Raw genomic sequence first — 23,196 nt, 5'->3', positions numbered from 1 at the left:
GATACAAACACCCCAAAAAATATATTTTAATTCCAGGTTGTAAGGCAACAAAATAGGAAAAATTCCAAAGGGGGTGAATACTTTCGCAAGCCACTGTATTTCCATGTTAAAATGTTATGGAATGCATTTTCTTCCATTGTTTTTTATGGTAGGCCTACATTATGATCAAATAGCCACAGCCTACTTCACCACTGTTAAAACTAACTTAAAGCGGGTACAACCTCAGTGTTGACAGTAAATACGCGGCGGAAGTTGCATAGCATTGTCACAACGTTAAAATTTGCGATCAGCAGACCTGAAATTTGGGGGTACATTGCTTGTATCCTTGCACATCGGCTGGGTACTGGTACCCCGTGTATATAGCCAAGTTATCATTACTCATTGTGTATTTATTCCTCGTGTTATTGTCTTTCTATTATTTTTCTCTCTGCATTGTTGGGAAGGGCATTTCACTGTTAGTATACACCTGTTGTTTACAGAGCATGTGACAAATACAATTTGATTTGAAAAGCGTCCATTAAATGTTAGGTTACTTTTTATATTTGTACCTTATTTTACCAAGTAAGTTGACTGAGAACACATTCTAATTTACTGCAATGACCTGGGGAATAGTTACAGGGGAGAGGAGGTGGGATTAATGAGCCAATTGGAAGCTGGGGATGATTAGGTGTGGCCATGATGGTATGAGGGCTAGATTGGGAATGTTGCCAGGACACCAGGGTTAACGCCTATACTCTTATGATAAGTGCCATGGGATCTTTAGTGACCACAGAGTCAGGACACCTGTTTAACGTCCCATCCGAAAGACTGCACCCTGGGGAATTGGGATATTTAGACCAGAGGAAAGAGTGCTTTCTACTGGCTCTCCAACACCACTTCCAGCAGCATCTGGTCTCCCATCCAGGGACCGACCAGGACCAACCCTGCTTAGCTTTAGAGGCAAGCCAGCAGTGGGATGCTGCTGGGTGCCCTCAAATCTTTTAACATCTCTGTCTTAACTGTCTGTGTAATATATTAGCTATGTATGCTACTTAGAAGGCAGAAAGTCTAACCTGTCACCCTTCTCCAGGTGTTTGAGGTGAACGCGTCGTCCCAGCGGAGCGGCCGTCAGATCCTGTCCCAGCTGAAGGAGGCCACCCAGTCCCACCAGGTGGACATCCAGGGGGTCAACGCCCACAAGCCGTGCTACTTCAGCAGCAGCAGCTCCACCGCCAGGCCTGGATCCTCACCACGTAAGTTTAGAAGAAGTTTGCCTTTCTTCTTGTAGCCCAAGAGAATCTCTTAGGACTACTTTGATAGAAAGTTGATAGTTTGACACTGATAAAATCTATAAGAGATAAATGGGTAACAAACCTGAGCACCATCTCCCGTTGGCCTAAATCTATGGTATCTTCCATGGAAATTTCAGGTTACATGCCAGTTTAATTTTACACTTACATTTTAGTCATTTAGCAGACGCTCTTATCCAGAGCGACTTACAGGAGCAATTAGGGCAGGAGCAATTCAAATTAAATGCCTTGCTCAAGGGCACATCGACAGATTGTTCACCTAGTCGGCTCGGGATTCAAACCAGCGACCTTTCGGTTACTGGCCCAACCGTCTTAACCGCTATGCTACCTGCCGTCAGTTTCTTGAGTTATGATGTGACCCATAGTGTATACAGTAAGATTCCTAAAGATCCAGGTTGACAGGTGATGATTCTGCTCTCCATCTCCCAGGGAAGGTGAACTCTCCTCGACGGGTGGTGTCCTCCCCCAGGAAGCCCCACCAGTCCCCCCGTGGTGCCAAGAGGGGAGGCCTGGCCCCCACCTCCCTGGCCAACTTCTTCAATATGGGCCGACCTGGTCCCACCAACAAGGAACCTGCCAGTGCCAGCCAAGACCAGAAGCAACCAACAGGTTAGAATGAATTCCTTGTCCTTCCTCCTCCCTAGCTTTAGGTTTCTGTCAGTCAGGTGTTAAACCGTTTAGGTCCCTAAATTAAACACAGCATGGAAGTTTTATTCCCTTCAGTTACTATATTGGATAAACCCTAGTCTAGTCCGCATACATATTAAGTCAGAACTAAATATAGGTGTTATTCACTTCTCCTCCCCCCTCCTTACAGCTGTTCCTAAGAAGACCAGTAAAGCCAAGGAGAGTTCCAGTAAGACTAAAGAGCCTCAGAACGGGCCTGCAGCAGCAGCCATCACCAAGGACTCCTCCTCCAGTGAAGAGCAGAGCAAGAAGACAGCCACGTCACTCATTCTCTTTGAGGAGGTGGATGTCGTCTTCGACGACGACTCTGGGTTCCTGGCTGCCATCAAAACGTTCATGACCACCACCAAGAGACCGGTGATCCTCACCACCAGTGGTGAGTGAGGGAGCAATCCATATTTCATGGTGGAAGACTAAGTTATGGTTCATGGTTGTATGTTTGTACACTGTATGTGACATGAATAGCACAGACAGAAGGTGACATGCACTGTGAGTTGAACCTTTTTCTCTCTTCTAGATCCCACCTTCAGTACCATGTTTGATGGCTACTTTGAGGAGATCCATTTCAAAACACCCTCAGTGGTAAGAAAGCCATTGAACTACAAACCTATTCCGATTGTTTTAGATGGATTTTTATTTATTTGTGTACTCGACAGAGTAACGTTGAAGGTGTATTATTTTAAGCATGCTTTCTAGTTGCACAGGAAGAATGTTAATTTATACTAGGAAACTCTTATGGTCCTTTAGGGCCATTTGCGTATGTTAGTGTGTAGCTCCTTCATACAGGTGCATGAGTATGTGTGGTTGTAACACCTCTCTTTCCCCTATACAGGTCAATGTGGGGAGCTACCTGCAGCTGCTGTGCCTGGCTGAGAACATGCGTACGGACGCCCGTGACGTCTCCTCTCTGCTCCACTTGAACGGCTGTGACATCCGCCAGAGCCTTCTTCACCTCCAGTTCTGGAGCTGCTCCGCAGGGGGGTGGAAGCTACCCCGTCCCCTCCCAGACTCAGCCCCCACAGGTGAGGACAGAGTTGTGTTCACTAAATAACTGTATAAACAACGCTGCCTATTAATACTGAATTGTTACTCATAGTGATAAATGTTGTTTTTTATGTTGCATATTCAGCGACAGAACTCAAGCCAAAGACCGGGGAGACAGCAGGGGGGGCTTTGGTGAGTGAGGGGGTGACCCCATTAGGTCCCCTGCCCCCCTGTGACACAGGCTGCACAGAGAGCATGCTGGGGCTGCTGAACATGGAGCCAGAGAGGGACATGCAGGATCTGTTCAAGGTTGGTTGTCAAAAGTCTCAAAAGGACACTCAATATCCTTTTTGCATGTTTTGACCGGTCTCTTGTGGTATGATCTCTCATCATTAGAATCCCTATGTCAAAGCAGCTTCTCAGAGTCACTTTGTTATCTATAAGTTAGTATGGAAGTATTGAAGCATAACCACAATCTGTCTTCTCAGAGCCAGTCCACAGTGGCGCCAGGTTGCTGGGAACTGCTGATCACCAGCAAGAGAAGAGGAATAGACCTGCTCTACTCCAACATGGAGGCCCTGCTTCCCTTACCCACCACACACCTCACTGTCACAACCCACAGGCGGCCACAGGAAATGAGCAACCGGACACAGGAAGAGCCCAGCGCTGATCCACAGGAAGTAGCCGCTAGTATGAATAGTATAAAGCCAGAGATTGATCCACCACTACCACCTCAGACTGAGGTTGATCCACTGCCCCACCCCAGGCTCCAGCAGGTGGCAGAGGGGTCAGAGACAGACGGGAGCCCGGTGAAGGTGTCCTCTAGAATGAAGAAGAAGAAGAAGCAGCAACAGCTGGGTACCCGAGAGGACCTGGACCCCTTTCACTCAGACTCGGATTCAGACGACGCCTTCCTCTCCCTCCGCTCTAAAACCCCTCCCAACGCCCCTCAGACACAGACGGCCTCCCAGTCGGAAGAGGAGGGCGGTCAGGACGATTCTACCAGCAACAAGGTTGAACAAGAATCTGTGAAGGCTAGAGAGGAAGAGGTAAAGGAGAAGGCCCCTGCCTCGGTGAGGATGAGGAGGGTGCCGCTCACCCCGGAGCAGAGGATGAAGAGTGAGCCTGTGTCCCGCTGCCTGGACTCCCTGGCAGAGTTCCTCGACCACATGTCCCTCCTGGACTCCTCCCTGCCCCTCCACACCTCACCTGTAGGTGGTGCCAAACACACACACAGGATGTTCGGCCTGGGAGCCAGAGCCGAGACTAAAGACGGGATGACGGACGAGCCCAGGGAGGAGTGCGACGGAGGGAGCTGGGTGGAAGGGGAGAGAGCGGGGGAGATCCAGGCTGCTGTGGAGGCTCTGAGCTTCCAGAGGTGCAAGGCCGGGGTAGAGGAGGCGTGGGGTAAAGCCCAAGGTCTAGAGGGGGAACTGGGGAAGGAGGCTGTGAACGAGCTCACACTCCCTGTGGCCCCGCACAGACAGGGCTTCAGACTCACGCAGGACAGCCCCTGTGCACCAAAGTGAGTCTTCTTGTCTGTTTGTCTTTCACTGTATGGCTTATAATGATTAGTTGGCAGGGTATTGCTTACTATGAAAAGTATTATGAATTTAGGATATGTAAAATATTGTATTATTGTATTAATTATTTATTTGATCGGTGAGTATAATTGTAGTATTCAACATATCCTCAAAGAAAAGTTTAATTTGGTAGATATTGGATAATCAATCGATCACATTTATGTATTAAGCCCTTTTTACATCAGAAGTTGTAACAAAGTGCTTTTAAGGAATCTAACCTAACCTGTTTGCTGTTGTTGTTCCTCCAGAGTTCTCCAGAGGAGGAGGGAGGTGATGGACATTCTACCCAGCCGAGTGGCAGGGACACTGGGTAACAGACCTGCTGCAGCCCTGGACTTCCTTCCCTTCCTACGGACCATCTGCCGATCAGAGACGCTCAAGGAGCAGGGCAAGGTTAAACGCAGGTGAGAGGTCATGGGTTATAGGTGATGGATGTGGAAGTCGGGATTAGAGTTAAACAGGGTTTTAGGGGGACACCCAGCTCTGGTCCACCCCAAGTCTAGTCTCATTCAGTATAGATTGATATCTAGAGACTTAGCTGCTCTCCATTCAGTATAGATTGATATCTAGAGATTTAATGCAATTTTTTGGGGGTCTGTATACTGTTATTCAGCTTTTAGCTGTGAATGTGTACAAGACGGCCTAACCAATACTATTAAAATCCTTGATATATACAGAGTGTACAAAACATTAGGAACACCTTGCTAATATTGAGTTGCACCCCTTTTTTGCCCTAAGAACAGCCTCAGTTTGTCGTGGGGCATGGACTCCCACAGTTGTGTCAAGTTGGCTGGGTGTCCATTGGGTGGTGGACCATTTTTGATACACACGGGAAACTGTTGAGCGTGAAAAACCCAGCAGCGTTGCAGTTCTTCACACAAACCTCTACTACCATACCCCGTTCAAAGGCACTTACATTTTTTGTCTTGCCCATTCACCTTCTGAATGGCACACATACACGATCCATGTCTCAAGGCTTAAAAATCCTTCTTTAACCTGTCTCCCCCCATTCATTTACACTGATTTGAAGTGGATTTAACAGGTGACATCAATAAGGGATCAGAGCTTCCACCTGGATTCACCTAGTCAGTCTATGTCATGGAAAGAGCAGGGGCCTCATGTATCAATCTTGCGTAGGCACGAAAACACGGCGTACGCCAGCTTTCACGTTCACGGTCAGATGTACTAACAGTGAAATTAACGTAAGAATGTGCGTTCTTCCACGTAAACTTCAGGCCTGGCGTACGTACATTTTTGTGATGTTTGTCCGTTGGCGACTCATAGAGGCAATAAAGTGAAGTGGCAAACATTACACTACGAACTGTTCTATCGCACCTGCCAGATATTGCTTATAATTTGTAATTGATAAATGATTTGCCATATTATTGTCACACGAGTCTTATTAGAATATTCTATTAATTATGCAATTAAGTAAGAACATATATAAAGGATGTGAAAATTGATACAACCCGTCTAGCAATGGCAGCTTTGGCTTTATTAGAAGACATTTTCAATGGACAAATCCGGAGAGAACGAGTTTTTAGGGACCACGGTGATTTTCTGGCCCACGACGATGACTGGCTCATCAGCCGTTTCAGATTTCCAAGGGCTATACTCTTGGAGCTCTGCGCTGAGTTGGGTCCGAATTTGGAAAGAGAGACAGTGAGGAGCCACGCATTACCCGTTCCTTTACAGGTGCTTACTACACTTGGTTTCCTAGCAACCGGTTCTTTCCAAAGAGAACTGGCAGACCGCTCAGGAATAAGCCAGTCGTGTTTGAGCCGTGCAATGCCACCTGTATGGGACGGCATCATCCGCTTGTCTACCAGGTATATAACGTTCCCATACGATGCAGGTGACCAGCCAAACATCAAAGCGCAATTTGCAGCGATAGCCGGTTTTCCTAATGTAATCGGAGCGATCGACTGCACACATATTGCTATAAAGGCGCCATCTGAAGACGAATTTGCATATGTGAATCGGAAACATTTCCATTCAATAAATGTGCAGATTATATGTGATGCACAAATGCGCCTAACAAATATTGTGGCAAGGTGGCCTGGGTCAACCCATGATTCATATATCCTTACAAACAGCATGGTTGGGATGAGACTCCAAGCTGGCAGGGTGCGCGATGGGTGGCTACTTGGTAAGTTATGCATTTAAATGTATGGTTCTATCTAAAAGTAAAATGTTTGTGTCTGTAATTATTATTACTGCCCATCAGGAGACAGTGGTTATCCACTAAAGACGTGGCTGTTAACCCCCCTCACCAACCCACAAACTGACCGAGAGCGCAGATACAATGATGCCCATTCCCGCACTCGGTCAGTTGTGGAGCGGGCGATTGGGCAGCTGAAATGTCGGTGGCGCTGCCTTGACAGGACCGGGGGGATGCTGTTATACCGCCCTGACAAGGTTTGCCGCATCATACTGTCCTGTGGAGTGCTGCACAATGTCGCGCACAGGCATGGCATACCCCTTGGTGAGGTGGGGGCACCGCCAGATGACCCTGACCCAGGACCAGTATATGTGCAGCACAATCAACAAGCCATTCAGGCCCGTCAACGTGTAATTGCGACAATATAAATGGTACTCAGACACAAAGTTCATTTTTTGACCAATTCTTTTAATGAATGGCTTATTTCTGTGAGTGCGTCAGTGACATTTTTAAGGTGACTGTTCATTTCTTCAGTGGCCCTAACAATTTGTTGTTGTGACTCCAGAACAGCATGCGTCAAGACACGGCCAGATGGACGGGCTTCAGCACTGGGGGGAACATTAGAGACACGGGAGACGCTGGACTGAATGGGCTCTGGCTGCTCAGGTGGTGCGGACTCTGAGTGCGTGCCAGTGGACGTTCCTGCGGTTCCTAAGTCCAATTAAACACAGGCACATCTTAACAGTAATTTGAGTCTGTTCCTTATTAATGGGTACACGCATTTGCAATAAAAGCAGTGGATACGTGAAATCTCTGGTGTACCTTTTGCTATATTGCATGCATTTTAAAATTTAACGGTGGCTGGCTATGTATATCAAAGTTAAGGAAATAAATCTGAGTCACCTTGCTGGCAGTCCTGTAGTATATCCGAGTCTCCTACATCAGCGGATACGATTCCAGAGATTAACGTGTCTCCTACAATAGAGGCAACTCTCTGATCAAAGGGTGCAAGTTCATCGGTCCCTGTACCACCGCCTGTTCTGCCCACACTTTGTCGGTGCGCAGCAGTTCTCCGCTTAACTTCCACCTTTATGTCTGACCTTTTCTTCTTCAGTTCATTTACGGTGCGACTCTCAGATCCCACCGCGTTGACGGCATCAGACAAACTCGCCCACTCTTTTTTCTTTCTTTTGTTATTAATTCCAGAGGACAGATTTCCAAATAAAATATTTTTTCTTGTTTCTACCTCTGATAGTAGCACCTCTAATTCGTTTTCAGTGAAATTTCGTTTCTTGCTTGCTTTAGCCATGTTCTTGCAGGTTTCTTTTGCCAAATTGGACTAATTACCATATTTAAATTGATTTAATTGAGGGAGGAGACAGGGTGTGGTGTGGTGCTCGTGCATGTGCGCTCAATTTCGCGTTGATTGGGATGTACAAAGAGAATGTATGTGGAATGCTGCGTACGCAGAGATTCATACATCAGATTTTTTTGGTGCGTACGCACATTTATGGCTTTGTCCGTACGCAATGTTTTAGTATGAATTCAACGCAAGTCTTTGTACATGAGGCCCCAGGTGTTCCTAATGTTTTGTACACTTTGTGTATATTATTAGTCAGGCATAATGTACGGGTATATCACATTTTGATAGTGCTGGACAGAGGAAATATATGGTATTTGAGTTAAGCCTTCACACGGTTATGTCTTGCTCTCACACTCTTAAAATTATGGAATAGGAAAGTGGTCTCTTTTTCAAATGACATGTCAAAGTTTTAATAATAATAATAATGAAGTGGGTACTTACATTTGTCCTAATAAACACATGTAAAAGCATGTGTGAATTGGATATTTGTTTTTTGCATATCCCACCCCTGGGATCAGCCATTATTGACGATGACCCTGGAGCAATTGGTTAAGTGCCTTGCTCAAGAGCACATCGACAGATGTTTCACCTAGTCAGCTCAGGGATTTTAACCAGTGACCTTTTGGTCACTGGCCCAACGCTCCTAACCACTAGGCTACCTGCCGCTCTTGATGCACGTTTCCATCCTCACTTCTCTATCATACCCTAGGCTGTGGGTCTGAGGTATGTTTCAGACTGACAGTAGTTATTTGAATCTAGTTGTTTATTTCTTCCATAGAAACCCACAGGTCAGTGAGGTCACTTATCTTCATGCTCATTAGATCTAGATTCCTGAGAACTAACTGCAGTCACACACTTCAAAATAATTTATCCAGATACCTTGACACCATACTGTAATAATTTAGTTTGATATGGATGATACAGTTGAAGTCTGAAGTTTACATACACCTTAGCCAAATACATTTAAACTCATTTTCACAATTCCTGACATTTAATCCTAGTAAAAATTCCCTTTCTTAGGTCAGTTAGGATCACCACTTTATTTTAAGAATGTGAAATGTCAGAATAATATTTATATTTATAATATTTCTATTTTTTTTCTTTCATCACATTCCCAGTGGGTCAGAAGTTTACATACACTCAATTAGTATTTGGTAGCATTGCCTTTAAATTGTTTAACTTGGGTCAAACGTTTCGGGTAGCCTTCCACAAGTTTCCCACAATAAGTTAGGTGAATTTTGGCCCATTCCTTCTGACAGAGCTGGTGTAACTGAGTCAGGTTTGTAGGCCTCCTTGCTCGTACACGCTTTTTCAGTTCTGCCCACAAATGTTCTATAGGATAGAGGTCAGGGCTTTGTGATGGCCACTCCAATACCTTGACAGTATTGTCCTTAAGCCATTCTGCCACAACTTTGGAAGTATGCTTGGGGTCATTGTCCATTTGGAAGACCCATTTGCGACCAAGCTTTAACTTCCTGACTGATGTCTTGAGATGTTGCCACCCCCATGCTTCACGGTTGGGATGGTGTTCATTGGCTTGCTAGCTCCCCCTTTTTCCTCCAAACATAACGATGGTCATTATGGCCAAACAGTTCTATTTTTGTTTCATCAGACCAGAGGACATTTCTCCAAAAAGTACGATCTTTGTCCCCATGTGCAGTTGCAAACCGTAGTCTGGCTTTTTTATGGCAGTTTTGGAGCAGTGGCTTCTTCCTTGCTGAGCGGCCTTTCAGGTTATGTCGATATTGGACTCGTTTTACTGTGGATATAGATACTTTTGTACCTGTTTCCTCCAGCATCTTCACAAGGTCCTTTGCTGTTGTTCTGGAATTGATTTGCACTTTTCTCACCAAAGTACGTTCATCTCTAGGAGACAGAACGCGTCTCCTTCCTGAGCGGTATGACAGCTGCGTGATCCTATGGTGTTTATACTTGCGTATTATTGTTTGTACAGATGAACGTGGTACCTTCAGGCGTTTGGAAATTGCTCCCAAGGATGAACTAGACTTACTTTTCTGAGGTCTTGGCTGATTTCTTTTGATTTTCCCATGATGTCAAGCAAAGAGTCACTGAGTTTGAAGGTAGGCCTTGAAATACATCCACAGGTACACCTCCAATTGACTCAAATGATGTCAATTAGCCTATCAGAAGCTTCTAAAGCCATGACATCATTTTCTGGAATTTTCCAAGCTGTTTAAAGGCACAGTCAACTTAGTGTATGTAAACTTCTGACCCACTGGAATTGTGATACAGTGAATTATAAGTGAAATAATCTGTCTGTAAACAATTGCTGGAAAGATTACTTGTGTCATACACAAAGTAGATGTCCCAACCGACTTGCCAAAACTATAGTTTGTTAACAAGAAATTTGTGGAGTGGTTGAAAAACAAGTTTTAATGACTCCAACCTAAGTGTTTGTAAACTTCCGACTTCAACTGTAGATGGACAGATGTAGTCTCAACAAGAAAGGTTGTGTGCTTTGGGTTTGCTATTCTACCCGGTTGCACCTCTTGTATGTAGTTTAAGCTGAGGGTGGGGATGGGTAGAGGATGGTATGTTAGTCTATGGACAGGATGTGGGTTAGTGCATTACTAATCACCCACAGCATGTCTTTCTCTGTAGCTCGTGTCTATAAAAGTCTGGGGTTGAGGTTACACTACCGGTCAAAAGTTTTAGAACACCTACTCATTGAAGGGTTTTTCTTTATTTTTACGATTTTCTACATTGTAGAATAATAGCGAAGACATCAAAACTATGAAATAACACACATGGAATCATGTAGTAACCAAAAAAGTGTTAAACATATCAAAATATATTTGAGATTCTTCAAATAGTCACCCTTTGCCTTGATGACAGCTTTGCACACGCTTGGCATTCTCTCAACCAGTTTCACCTGGAATGCTTTTCCAACCATCTTGAAGGAGTTCCCACATATGCTGAGCACTTGTTGGCTGCTTTTCCTTCACTCTGTGGTCCGACTCATCCCAAACCATCTCAATTTGGTTGAGGTCGGGGGATTGTGGGGGCCAGGTCATCTGATGCAGCACTCATCACTCTCCTTCTTGGTAAAATAGCCCTTACACAATGTAGAAAATAGTTTAAAAAATAAAGGAAAACCCTTGAATGAGTAGGTGTTCTAAAATGTTGACCGGTAGTGTATGTGTATAGGATAAATATATACACATTTACATTACATTTTAGTTATTTAGCAGATGCTCTTATCCAGAGCGACTTAGTTAGTAATATATTATATTATCCCTGTGTGCTTCACTAAAAAGGCCATCTAGAAATGTGCTACAGTATGCCTGTCACTTATCTAAATGATTTGACTTAAGTTTGAACATTTCTTTCTCCCCCCACTTTAGGTTCCTCCACTACCTGGATGCCATTCACCTCGGCCTTTCCAAGAACACTCTAAAATACCTAGCAGAGGACTTCCCTTGAACTAGAGAGAAGTGCACTGGTGTTTCTCAAATAGGGGGTTTAAGGACATTCAGTTCGCCCATTTGAGGCTTGATGACAGTATGAAAGCAATCATTAACAGGGTTGATGTGATCCTAACTTGGGTCATATTCATTAGGTACCGAATGGAATAATTCAAACTGACACAAGGAGGGACTGACAACCTGAGCTTGTTGAATTAGAAAGGCAAAACGTTTTGCTACGGTGTGCCCTAATGAATACAACCCCTCGATTGCTACTAAAGTCAATGACCAGAAATCTGCGGATCAATTCCCTCTTTGGACCTGGAGTGAGGTTCATCATAGATCCCTTCGATGAGTGCTGTAACTCTATTCACCTGTTCAATATGCATTTGTACAGTAATATAAAGACGGGTGTGTTTTAGTGTAAATGTGTATCAGTACGTTTTTATAGTTTTTGCTTTTATGGAGATGTGCCTAATGTTTTTGTATTCTTCTTTGCATTTGGCAAAGCGTTTCATGAACTAATAAATTCAAATGTTCTATGTTGAGAGATCATTTGTAAGATTTGAATAACATACTTGTAGAAATACACTTGTAGAAATTGTCAGTTTAAAAGGGTGTGTTGCTTTTGTCAAACTACACAATATTAACACAATCCTGTTCAAGCACTCTTAAGTATCACTTTTTTTTTACTGTTCATATAATATAAAGCCCACCCACTTTACCAGTCCTAAGTGTTATTCTCTCATGAATCACAATGGCTTCATTATTTGAGTGAATAAAAGTTTGTATCTAATTGCAGGGTAGGATCAGTGATGTATATAAACCCTGGATTGCTTATGCTTTGTATTGGCCAATGAGAGGCTTTGAAGCCACCAGTCGGCTATATTGGCACTTCAGAAAAGCAGTCCTCCATAGGAATGAATGGAATTCTACAGTATTTTATTTAAATGTTTCATGGACAAAATTAAATGTTTTAAAGTTTTTTTTTTTTTTTTGTAGTGGGGACCGAAACATTAGTACTTTAATATGCCATTAAGCTAAATGTTTTTATATATTTTTTCATTTATGTTTAGCTTACATAATATAATTTAAAAGTATGTGTTAAGGTGTCTAATAGAATAAACATGGCAAAAACGAATGTAAACATTGGTAAATGCATTTTTATAGCTTCCCCACAAAAAATTATAACAGTGGAAGCGCAGTTGCTTCAAAACCGCGCCCTGTCAGCGTGTATATATAAATCATTGGGTAGGATGTATTTTTTTAAAAATATAAACATGAATCAAGTCGGGTTAGATTGTTGTGATCAATCTAATGTAACAGAAATGATAATGAAATATTTTTGTATTGCTTATTTCTTTCGGTAAATTAATGTAATGCCCCGTGTAGCTCAGTTGGTAGCGATGGCGCTTGCAACGCCAGGGTTGTGGGTTCGATTCCCACGGGGGGTCAGGGGGGCCGTATGAAAATATATGCACTCACTAACTGTAAGTCGCTCTGGATAAGAGCGTCTGCTAAATTACGTAAATGTAATAAAGCTTGGAAATAAAAAAGGACACTTGTAAAAAGCCGCAGACGCGGCGTGTGAAACAAAACCACACGCGTCATGTTTTCATTTCTGTAGAGGTTGCCTATTCAGTAGTGGGCGGTTACAAAAGAAAAATCACTTACATTTTACGTTCACAGGCACACGTCATGATCCTACATACGGTACTGGTACAGAAGTTCCAGTTTTCGTCCAAACTCACAGAAACGTCACCATTTGTATTTCGTTATGTAAACGGATAATTACACCACTCATATCGATGCAGATTTATATTCGCAAAATAATGGCAAACAAGGATCGAAACAAAACGATTTTGCTGGAATTGGTGAAACTGCCAGACAACAACCAATGCGCAGACTGGAGCGCCGGGTGAGTGACAATGTAGTTCCATTTAAATCCAAGTCAAATCAGGATATTAGTTATGGATGAAGTTGCCAATGAGTGTACTGTTTGTTCACATGAATTAAATAAGCCCATGTTCTGTATGTGTGTGGTGTGTTAAATAATAATGTGTAGGGTAAATGCTTGTGTGTGTCATCTACATAATGCAATCTCCCTACTTTCAAAGCACGTTATACACAACAATAACAACTTCTACCTACAAGGCCTGCACGCTCATTAGGCAGGATTAGGCGACCGCATATGGCGGCAGTTTGAAGAGGGCGGCATTTTCTGAGCAAAACTGACCAATACGCACCTCCAACAACACATACAACCTCACATAATTCTGTCCAAAAACAATGACAATTTCTCTCAACCAGTGGCATATGGGCATTTTAGGTGAGCGCTGATGCCGCCCTGTGATAAGTAGTGGCCACTTTGTTAAAGGCAGGGGCGCAAACATATTTAGCTTGTCCATTCCCAGCGCGCCTCTCCGGAGTGCTGTTGGAGAGACATCGCTGCCATGCTCCACCAACGTTCCGTCAAAAAAACCGTTCTAACATAAATCATGTAGCATATATAGTAGCCTATATGGTAGAAATAGGATGTGGCATTTTCTGTAGCCTACAGGCTGGATATGAAATGTATGACAATGTAATGAGACATCATGCAGGTTTCTTCGATCAAATAGCCTAACCTAAATTGCGCCCAATCAAATAAAAAATGTGCTGACATGTTAACGAACAACATATTGGGTGCGTTCGTAAATTCACCCTGGCTATCTACTCCATTTCAGAGCACTCTCGTCTTGTGCCAGAGCGCAGAATAACATGAATTTACGAACGCGCAACACCCGTTGAATATGACCGGTGTCAGTAAACGTCGGCAAAAAAAAAGTTTTTAAATTGTTGCCAGCAGCACAGCTACAGTCACCAACGTTCTAGATAACATGAAAACAGCCTAACCAGTTCTGCTAGTACGAGTAAAATTGTCAGAGTGAGGTGTTCTCTCATTTGTGTCTGGAAGTAGCTAGCTAGCCAAGTTAGCTTGTGTTATTGACTGCCGTTGTGAGGTCAGAACGCTCGGATCAACCCTACTCCCCGGCAGGAGCGTTCAGTGTGCGCTCTGAACGCTCCAAAAGCGAAACGCTCTGAATTCACGAACGGACAATCTAACAACGCTCTGAATATACGAGGGCACTCTGGCACTCTGGTACTCCAAAGTTAATTTATGAACACGCCATAGAAATATGCGTACACATTCGAATGTCTCTCAGCCTATCACACAATGTTATGAAAATTAGTTGCTGTATGTGATGATGATGCTGCGGCATGCTGAGGGAGAGTTTTTCGAGAGGCACTTGTGTGCGTCGGATTAGTTCTGGGGTGCACTGTGTTCATCCAAATAAATTACAACTTGTTTATTTTATGGGAAATCGTCATCCTAGACTGTTTATGCTAGTCAACAAACTACATGTGAATTTCGGTGGCCTTACAGGCTCATTACAATATCCTAAAAACAGGACAGGTCAAAGTAAAATGGACAATATGGAATGGATAATCAGGCTACTCACAACTGCTGTCCAGGAGTTTCACCTTGTGGGCGAAATTGTCATGATCAGTGGTTTCAAGTTTGTTTTTGACTAGCTGATCATAGTGAAAAAGAAAATACTTCTGTATTTCCCCTTTGTAAACCAGTGGAGGCTGCTGAGGGGAGGACAACTCACAATAATGGCTGGAACGGCGCGAATGGAATTGCATCAAACACATGGAAACCATGTGTTTGTTGTATTTGATACCATTACACCTCTTCCGCACCAGCCATTACCACAAGCCCATCCTCCCCAATTAAGGTGCCACCAACCTCCTGTGGTGTAAACACATTGCAAATAGGCTCAGTATAAAGTTGGGTAGCTGATATTCAGAGCTTAACTAGCCAAATTGATTAGTCACAGGAATCAGGACTAATAAAGTCAATGCAACGGCCTGTTTTACAAACAGTGGGCCTAACACATGGATGGGCATGCCAAAAATTCCATTGCAGGCGGACAGGGTAGGCTACACCCCAGTAAGCACCGACATCTTTTGGACCAACAGTCGTTTTTTTGGTGCAGTCCAGACCGGCCTTGATTTCCACATCCACGGACGTTGGTTTTTGGTCCGGTCTGGACAAGCCTTGATTTGGGCCAAACATAGACGTCTATAAATTACGTATTTTCAACTTCAATTCAGAACCGAAAATGAACCTGATTTCAATGTCCGGAAAATACGTATTTTCACCTTTCATTCAGAAACTAAATTGAACGTAACGTCAACATCTGGAAAATATGTATTTTAGACGTCTTTTCAACTTCATTATGCTTACTGGGACTATTCTAGTTTTGCAGGGGCAACAATATTTTTGACTTGCCTAGGGCGGCAGAATGGCCAGGACCAGCCCTGATCACCATTGACCATTTTGATAGATATGAGTGATTTTCAGTGCTGATTGACACCACACAGAGATGGTCATTCATTCTTTGATCTCTGTTTTTCCATGAGCTTTGAGTGATCTTGAGAGTCTTGTCTCTTTCTGGTGATCCTCCCGTCCTCTGCATACAATGTATAGATCCTGACTGGGGGTCCTATAAGCTGGGTGTGTTTGTGTGTCTGAACTGCTCTGGAGTGCACCGCAACCTGTCCAACATCAGCCGCGTCAAATCCATACGGTTCGACTTCTGGGATGACGAGCTAGTGGAGGTACTGAATGGATCTCTTACAGGAGTGGTCACCACCAACCATGGTTCTGGAGATCTACAGGGTGTTCAGGTGTTCATTCCAGCCCAACACTAACCAGATCAATCCATCAACAAATCATCATTAATTTTTGCTGGGGTGGAATAAAAGCCTTCACAACCAGTATCTCTTCAAGACCAGGTTTTGTGACCACTACATGACAATTTCACTCCTGGTTCTCATCTTGGAGGACCACTTTTGATACTGGTTTGGTTTGCAATCTTAATCAATACAATATATTTGTGTCCTCTGTTTTCTTCTTTTGGGGTGTTTGTTTGTGAACGAAGTTCATGAAAACCAATGGAAACGCCACAGCCAGAGCCATTTATGAGAAAGCAGTCCCAGCGTCCTACTACCGGCCCCAGCAAGAAGACTGTGCGTAAGTGTTGCCATCCCAGGTCATTTCACTACTTCACTGACACTGGGCACTCGTTTTTGTAATTTAATGTCTGTCCTCAAATCATCCTCTGGCTGGTGGTACAAACGAATGGCAGCATTTAGAGAAGTTGAAGGATGCTGACTTTGCACAGCAATGTAGGAAGAGGAAGGAAAGGATTGTATTGTTAAAAAAAAAAAAAAACTGAAGTGGTACTTCTGACAATGGAATTCTAAATAATTTAACCAGTCAGTACATTTTTGTCTCTCCCTCCCAATGAATGTTTAAAAAAAAATAATGTAATGGGTTTCTATGCACCCTGTCTAAAGCAATGCAGGAGAAACTCTGGACTCAATGATCCGATACGCCTGTTATACTGTAGAACATCTCATCCCTTTTACCCCTAGTGTCCTAAGGGAGCAGTGGATAAGAGCTAAAAATGAGAGGATGGAATTTACCGGCGAGGCAAAGTATCCTCCACTGGCCTACACGACAGGTGAACTGGCTTTACTGCTTGTCTGTGGACGTTCAAATGACTTATATTATATCACATATTATAACAAATATTATAACACATATTATAACACATAGAACCTCTGCCTTTTCTTCTATATTTCTATATTCTTTTAATTTTGGTCCTCTGTAGCTCAGTTGGAAGAGCATGGCTCTTGAAACGCCAGGATAGTGGGTTTGATAAAAGCGTCTGCTAAATTATCCATTTGTTTTTACACTGCTGCTACTCGCTGTTTATTATGTATGCATAGTCACTTTACCTCTACCTACATGTACAAATTACCTCGACTAACCTGTACCCCCACACATTGACTCGGTACCGGTACCCCCTGTATATATAGCCTCGTTATTGTTATTTTATTGTGTTACTTTTTATTATTTTTTTACCTTAGTTTATTTAGTAAATATTTTCTTAACCCTTTCTTGAACTGCATTGTTGGTTAAGGGCTTGTAAGTAAGCATTCACGGTAAGGTCTACACCTGTTGTATTCGGCGCATGTGACAAATACAATTTGATTTGATACATTGAAGTGTCTGCTAAATTACATACATTGAAACGCCTGCTAAATGACACATTGAAATATAAATATTGCCCACAGTGAGGCATTTTGCAGGGTTAATGTAGTTTGTTCATCATAGAATGACAAGAAAAACCTGTTCTTGCCACACTGACACTTCTGTGGACCTACAGCAGAGCATCGTTCACTTGAGTGAAAATCACACCCAGGGACATGATAGAGGGCACATTTCTTTAGAGCAATACCCACATGTATTGATGAGTTGCGGAAACGTAACAGAGTACATTTCATTGGGTCCATTTCAGGTTTCTATGAAGGGATGTTGTGGAAGAAGGGGAAGGAGAAGGGACAGTTTCAGAGAAGGACGTTTGTTCTGTCTGAGACGGAATTCACCCTGGCTTACTACAACAAGGAGGATGTAAGTGTGAGGTCATTGACATGCTGGGTAGCTTTGCTGCAGGGCTACATTGCTAAACTGTTTATGGTCACATACTTTGAAAGTGCGACTCTACTGAAAGGTGAAAAGAGTTCAGTGCCATAGATCTGCTAATATTTACAAGGGTTCACTTGTGATTCATCTTAACATTTATCATTTGACTATGACGTACATTCAGTTTTATCTCAAGTCAGGCTTACAAATACTCCAACTGTTGACTGTCTTAAGGCATATTGTTGTGTTTTCACTGGGCTTGCCTTGTACGCATCATCACTCTGCGCCCTCAGCCGTCCAAAGGGCCCAAAGCACTCATCTCCATCAAAGACGTGAATGTGACCTTTCAACCTGAGAAGATTGGTCACGCCCATGGTCTGCAGATTACCTACCAGGAAGACAGCCACACCAGAAGCCTTTATGTCTACCACAAGAGTGGAGAGGTAGGCATTTCTTTCTGTATTTCTCTCTTCATTATAGAAGAGTAGCTTTTGTATAGCCTGGTGATCAACGATCTGTCACTGTTTGTTTTATCCAACTCCTTTGCCATATGTTTGTTATGAAAGTGAAAACTACACAGGAGTTGGCTGAATCACAAACTGATCTCCCGGTACTACCAGGTGAGATAAGAGAAAGACGTTTGCAGTCACATGGCCTCATCCAATACGTGAGGAAGTGAGCAAGAAGCCATGCAAAAATGTTTACAACTTTGCAAAACAAGCTTTTGTTAATGCTTTTGTCTGAGATCTTTGCCGTTCCGCTTGTATTCACAGTTAGTAGGAGATCGTTTTTATGGCATCCTCCTGTTTCAGATTATGCTGTATATCAGTGTGTAAAGCTTACTAGTCTTCCCTGCTCAGGAGATTGTCAACTGGTTCAATGCCATTCGTGCTGCTCGCTTTGCCTACCTGAAAACAGCATACCCCACAGGAAGTGATAAAGAAGTAAGTGTTTATTAGACTATATTTCAGTAAAGTTCTCTCTGGTATATGCCCTTCTTTTCAACCATGTTTGTACCGGCACAGTATCTCTATTTCCATCAAATCAGAGGCTACCAATGTCCCCCCCACATGAATTTGGTCTTTTGATTGTACCCTGTAGACCATTCACTTTAGGGTGTAAATATTGTACTATAAATTGTGCTTTCCTGTATTATACTTATGCTAAAATGTCTATTCTATTCTACTGAGCCATTTACTTTATGTTCATATTCTTATATGTTATTATTTCTTATTGTTGTTGCATTGTTCGAGAAGGAACCTGCAAGTAAGCGTTTCATTGGACAGTGTATACCATGTGTATCCTGTACATATGACTAATAAAACTTGAAACTTTAGGGTGTTGTTATGCCATGTGAAGACAGACTTTTATGAACCAATGCATTAGAGGAAGTTCTACAAGTTTCAGATTTGAGAGGGTACCTAAGGATATATTCAGCAACCATAGCAATCAACAACTACCATTGCAATTAGCAATAAATTAACTGATACTTATAATTGCGTCTTCTGTATTCCTCTTCATTATGTGCATTCTGACAGTTGATGACTAGAATTACCAGAAACTACCTCAAAGAAGGATACATGGAGAAGACAGGTCCTATGGTAGGTAGTTACTTTGTGATTATCATACTAAATAATGACATTGGATAGAAGAAACGTAAAGTGACCTGGTTGTTACAATGTAATCGCATTATGACATAGTGACAATAAAGTGTATTTGTTGGGTAGCAAAAGGAGACATTCAAAAAGAGATGGTTCATCTTGGACTCCCAAGACAGGAAGCTCCTTTACTTCAAAAAGGGTGTGTGTATTCGCTGTGTACGTGTGTATGTGTACCTGTGTGTATGACTCTAATCCTAATCTCTACACTATCAGCATGTTGTGTGTGTGTCTGTCTACTACAGGGTGCTGAGGAGCTGGGAGTTGTGTTCATCGGCACAGAGACCAATGGTTACTCAGTGAGTAAGTGCATTCCCAAAAGGACCAGAGGCAACAGGTGGAGGTGTGGCGTCACAGTGGAGACGCCAGACCGCCAGTTTGTCTTACATTTACATTTTAGTCATTTAGCAGACGCTCTTATCCAGAGCGACTTACAGTTAGTGAATACATATATTATTATTTTTTATACTGGCCCCCCGTGGGAATCGAACCCACAACCCTGGCGTTGCAAACGCCATGCTCTATCAACTGAGCTACATCCCTGCCGGCCATTCCCTCCCCTACCCTGGACGACGCTGGGCCAATTGTGCGCCGCCCATGAGTCTCCCGGCTGCGACAGAGCCTGGATTCGAACCAGGATCTCTAGTGGCACAGCTAGCACTGCGATGCAGTGCCTTAGACCACTGCGCCACTCAGGAGTAGTACATTAGTTTATTCACCATATGGTGTATGAATATATACTATGTACAGTATGTGCATAGTGTGTGTGTCATAATGTGTGTGTGTGTGTGTGACAGGAGGTTGGTGGCACCTTAATTGGGGAGGACGGGCTCGTGGTAAAGGCTGGAGCGGAATCCGTGGCATGGTATCAAATACATCAATGTGTGATACATCAATGTGTCTTCATGTGTGAGCAGGAGAGGGAGCAGAGAGAGTGGGTGGAGGCCCTCAGACAGGTCATCTCTAAACCCATGCAGCCCCAGGACTACACCAGTAAGAGCCGTGTCACCAGTATTCACACCACAGGAGGCTCCTGAGGGGAGGACGGCTCATAATAATGGGCAGAACGGAGCAAATGGAATGCCATCAAACACATGGAAACCATGTGTTTGATGTATTTGATACCATGCCACGGATTCCGCTCCAGCCATTACCACGAGCCCGTCCTCCCCAATTAAGGTGCCACCAACCTCCTGTCACACACACACACACATTATGACACACACACTATGCACATACTGTACATAGTATATATTCATACACCATATGGTGAATAAACTAATGTACTATTTTCTGGCTTGTCTTGTTTCAGCTGAAGCCAACATCAGAGGGAAGAGATGACTTTCATGAACGAGAGAGAGAGAGAGATTCCACCAACATTGGCTGCAAAGCCCACTCTGAAAACTATCACACTTGTGGATTGCTATCTACACTGAACAAAAATATAAACGCAACATGCAACAATTTCAAAGATTTTACTGAGTTACAGTTCATGTAAGGAAATCAGTCAATTGAAATAAATAAATTAAGCCCTAATCTATGGATTTCACGACTGGGAATAGATACAGAAAACCAGTCCCACTACTCTTCAATGGCTGTGCGAAGTTGATGGATACTGGCGGGAACTGGAACACGCTGTCAATCCAGAGCATCCCAAATATGCTCAATTAGTGACATGTCTGGTGAGTATGCAGGCCATGGAAGAACTGGGACATTTTTAGCTTCCAAGAATTGTGTACAGATCCTTGCGACATGAGGCGTGCATTATCATGCTGAAAGTTGAGATGATGGCGTCCTATGAATGACACGACAATGGGCCTCAGGATCTCATCACGGTATCTCTATGCAGTCAAATTGCCATCGATAAAATGCAATTGTGTTCATTGTCCGTAGCTTATGCCTGCCCATATCATAACCCCACCGCCACCATGGGGCACTCTGTTCACAACGTTGACATCAGCAATCCGTTCACCCACACAACGCCATACACGCTGTCTGCTTTCTGCCCGGTACAGTTGAAACCGGGATTCATACATTAAGAGTACACTTCTCCAGTGTGCCAGTGGCCATCGAAGGTGAGCATTTTCTCACTGAAGTCGGTTACGACGCTGAACTGCAGTGAGGTCAAGACCCTGGTGAGGACGACGAGCACGCAGATGAGCTTCCCTGAGACTGTTTCTGACAGTTTGTGCAGAAATTCTTTGGTTGTGCAAACCCATAGTTTCTCAGACGATCCCGCACGTGAAGAAGCCGGATGTGGCGGTCCTGGGCTGGCGTGGTTACTTGTGGTCTGCGGTTGTGAGGCCAGTCGGATGTACTGCCAAATTCTCTAAAACGACGTTGGAGGCGGCTTATGGTAGAGAAAGTAACATTCAATTATCTGGCAACAGCGCTGGTGCTCATTCCAGCAATCAGCATGCCAATTGCACACTCCATCAAAATCTGTGGCATAATGTTGTGTGACAAAACTGCACATTTTAGAGTGGCCTTTTATTGTCCCCAGCACAAGGTGCACCTGTGTGATGATCATACTATTTAATCAGCTTCTTGATATGCTACATCTCTCAGGTGGATGGATTATCTTGGCAAAGGAGAAATTCTCACTAACAGGGATGTAAACAAATTTGTGCACAAAAATTGAGATAAATAAGCTTTTTGTGCATCTGGAAAATATCTGGGATCTTTTATTTCAGCTCATGAAACATGGGACCAACACTTTACATGTTGCGTTTATATTTTTGTTCAGTATATAAGAACACTTCCAGTATCACTGAATGGAATGTATCCCCCCCTTACTGACAGCAGGACCCTAAATATATGACTCCTTGGAGGACAATGTCTAGGACTGTGGATTGTTTATGTACAACGCAGATACTTGACGACTGACATGGTTCTACTGGAATTATTGAAAAACTAATTTGGGCAGTAATGTCTCACCACAAATGATGGACAAATACTACATGCCTTGCTGGGCATGGAATATGAAATTGTTGTGCTCAAATCTTTCGTATTAAAATGGCAGAAAGAGCTGTGTGTCCCGTGTGTACTTGTTTTATGTGTGAAGCCAGGTAAATTCTGTCGCTATGAGAAAGTAAACGTGTGTGTGTGCATACATGGTATAAAATTGCATCTATAATATCAACTGTGATAGTATCTAATACCAACTGTGATCTCTAATATAAACTGTGATAATATATACTACCAACTGTATGTATTAGAAGGGTATGTTTTTAGCCCTTTTCTTAAACAAAGGGTATGGCATCCTTGCCTCCTCCATCATCTCACAATATAATCAAATCAAGCCACTACATTTTAATTCTAAGTCAGGTCTTATTTGGAAAGGAGACAGGCAGCAGGAAAATCTGCGCGCAGGTGACTGGGTTGGACGGAATATAGTGGAAACGGAGGTTTTCCCTCTTTCCCGAAATGTTTTGTGTGTGTTCCTTATTCAATACCCCGTCCAGCTGGTGGCGGTATTGCACCATTAACATTGTATGCCAACCGC

General features: G+C 43.3%; 2 protein-coding genes across 5 annotated transcripts in view; both read left to right on the top strand.

The window, feature by feature from the left end:
- Nucleotides 1-13,082, top strand: part of LOC311101663 (ATPase family AAA domain-containing protein 5-like) — a 36,476-nt gene extending 23,394 nt beyond the window's left edge. Inside the window, exons 13-21 of the mRNA XM_084142810.1 lie at nucleotides 1,070-1,232; nucleotides 1,719-1,898; nucleotides 2,107-2,352; nucleotides 2,494-2,558; nucleotides 2,809-2,998; nucleotides 3,106-3,269; nucleotides 3,449-4,485; nucleotides 4,792-4,947; nucleotides 11,433-13,082. Of these exons, the coding sequence (XP_083998936.1) occupies nucleotides 1,070-1,232; nucleotides 1,719-1,898; nucleotides 2,107-2,352; nucleotides 2,494-2,558; nucleotides 2,809-2,998; nucleotides 3,106-3,269; nucleotides 3,449-4,485; nucleotides 4,792-4,947; nucleotides 11,433-11,511 (2,280 nt within the window). The 3' untranslated portion in view covers nucleotides 11,512-13,082. The remainder of the gene's footprint in view (nucleotides 1-1,069; nucleotides 1,233-1,718; nucleotides 1,899-2,106; nucleotides 2,353-2,493; nucleotides 2,559-2,808; nucleotides 2,999-3,105; nucleotides 3,270-3,448; nucleotides 4,486-4,791; nucleotides 4,948-11,432) is intronic.
- Nucleotides 13,083-13,182: 100 nt separating this feature from the next.
- Nucleotides 13,183-22,719, top strand: LOC311104833 (arf-GAP with dual PH domain-containing protein 1-like). Of its 4 annotated transcripts, none has more exons than XR_014610190.1 (11): nucleotides 13,183-13,410; nucleotides 16,484-16,575; nucleotides 16,980-17,068; nucleotides 17,909-18,027; nucleotides 18,327-18,476; nucleotides 18,894-18,977; nucleotides 19,572-19,634; nucleotides 19,761-19,833; nucleotides 19,937-19,994; nucleotides 20,609-20,684; nucleotides 21,004-22,719. XR_014610190.1 is itself a non-coding variant. In XM_084146761.1 (11 exons), the coding sequence occupies exons 3-11, from the start codon at nucleotides 16,487-16,489 to the stop codon at nucleotides 21,030-21,032; spliced, it is 747 nt and encodes a 248-aa protein (XP_084002887.1). In that variant the 5' UTR covers nucleotides 13,184-13,410; nucleotides 16,030-16,160; nucleotides 16,484-16,486; the 3' UTR covers nucleotides 21,033-22,719. The 4 variants fall into 4 exon arrangements, 3 of the variants coding, with proteins under 3 accessions (XP_084002887.1, XP_084002888.1, XP_084002886.1); XM_084146761.1 differs by lacking the exon at nucleotides 19,761-19,833 and adding an exon at nucleotides 16,030-16,160 and having other exon boundaries at nucleotides 13,184-13,410; nucleotides 17,909-18,021; nucleotides 19,937-19,990; XM_084146762.1 differs by lacking the exon at nucleotides 19,761-19,833 and adding an exon at nucleotides 16,030-16,160 and having other exon boundaries at nucleotides 13,184-13,410; nucleotides 17,909-18,021.
- Nucleotides 22,720-23,196: the final 477 nt, after the last annotated feature.

The sequence above is a fragment of the Coregonus lavaretus genome, assembly GCF_964263955.1.
Source record: "Coregonus lavaretus genome assembly, chromosome: 2".
NCBI classification, from domain to species: Eukaryota; Metazoa; Chordata; class Actinopteri; order Salmoniformes; family Salmonidae; genus Coregonus; species Coregonus lavaretus.
This window is presented reverse-complemented; position numbering and strand designations above follow the sequence as displayed.

Excerpts from the sequence above, each read along its gene's own strand:
- LOC311104833 (XM_084146760.1), top strand. The coding sequence starts at position 16,487 with ATGAAAACCAATGGAAACGCCACAGCCAGAGCCATTTATGAGAAAGCA. Across the intron at positions 16,576-16,979 it reads CCCCAGCAAGAAGACTGTGC|TGTCCTAAGGGAGCAGTGGA; the intron begins GTAAGTGTTGCC and ends TTTTACCCCTAG. Across the intron at positions 18,978-19,571 it reads CCACAGGAAGTGATAAAGAA|TTGATGACTAGAATTACCAG; the intron begins GTAAGTGTTTAT and ends GCATTCTGACAG.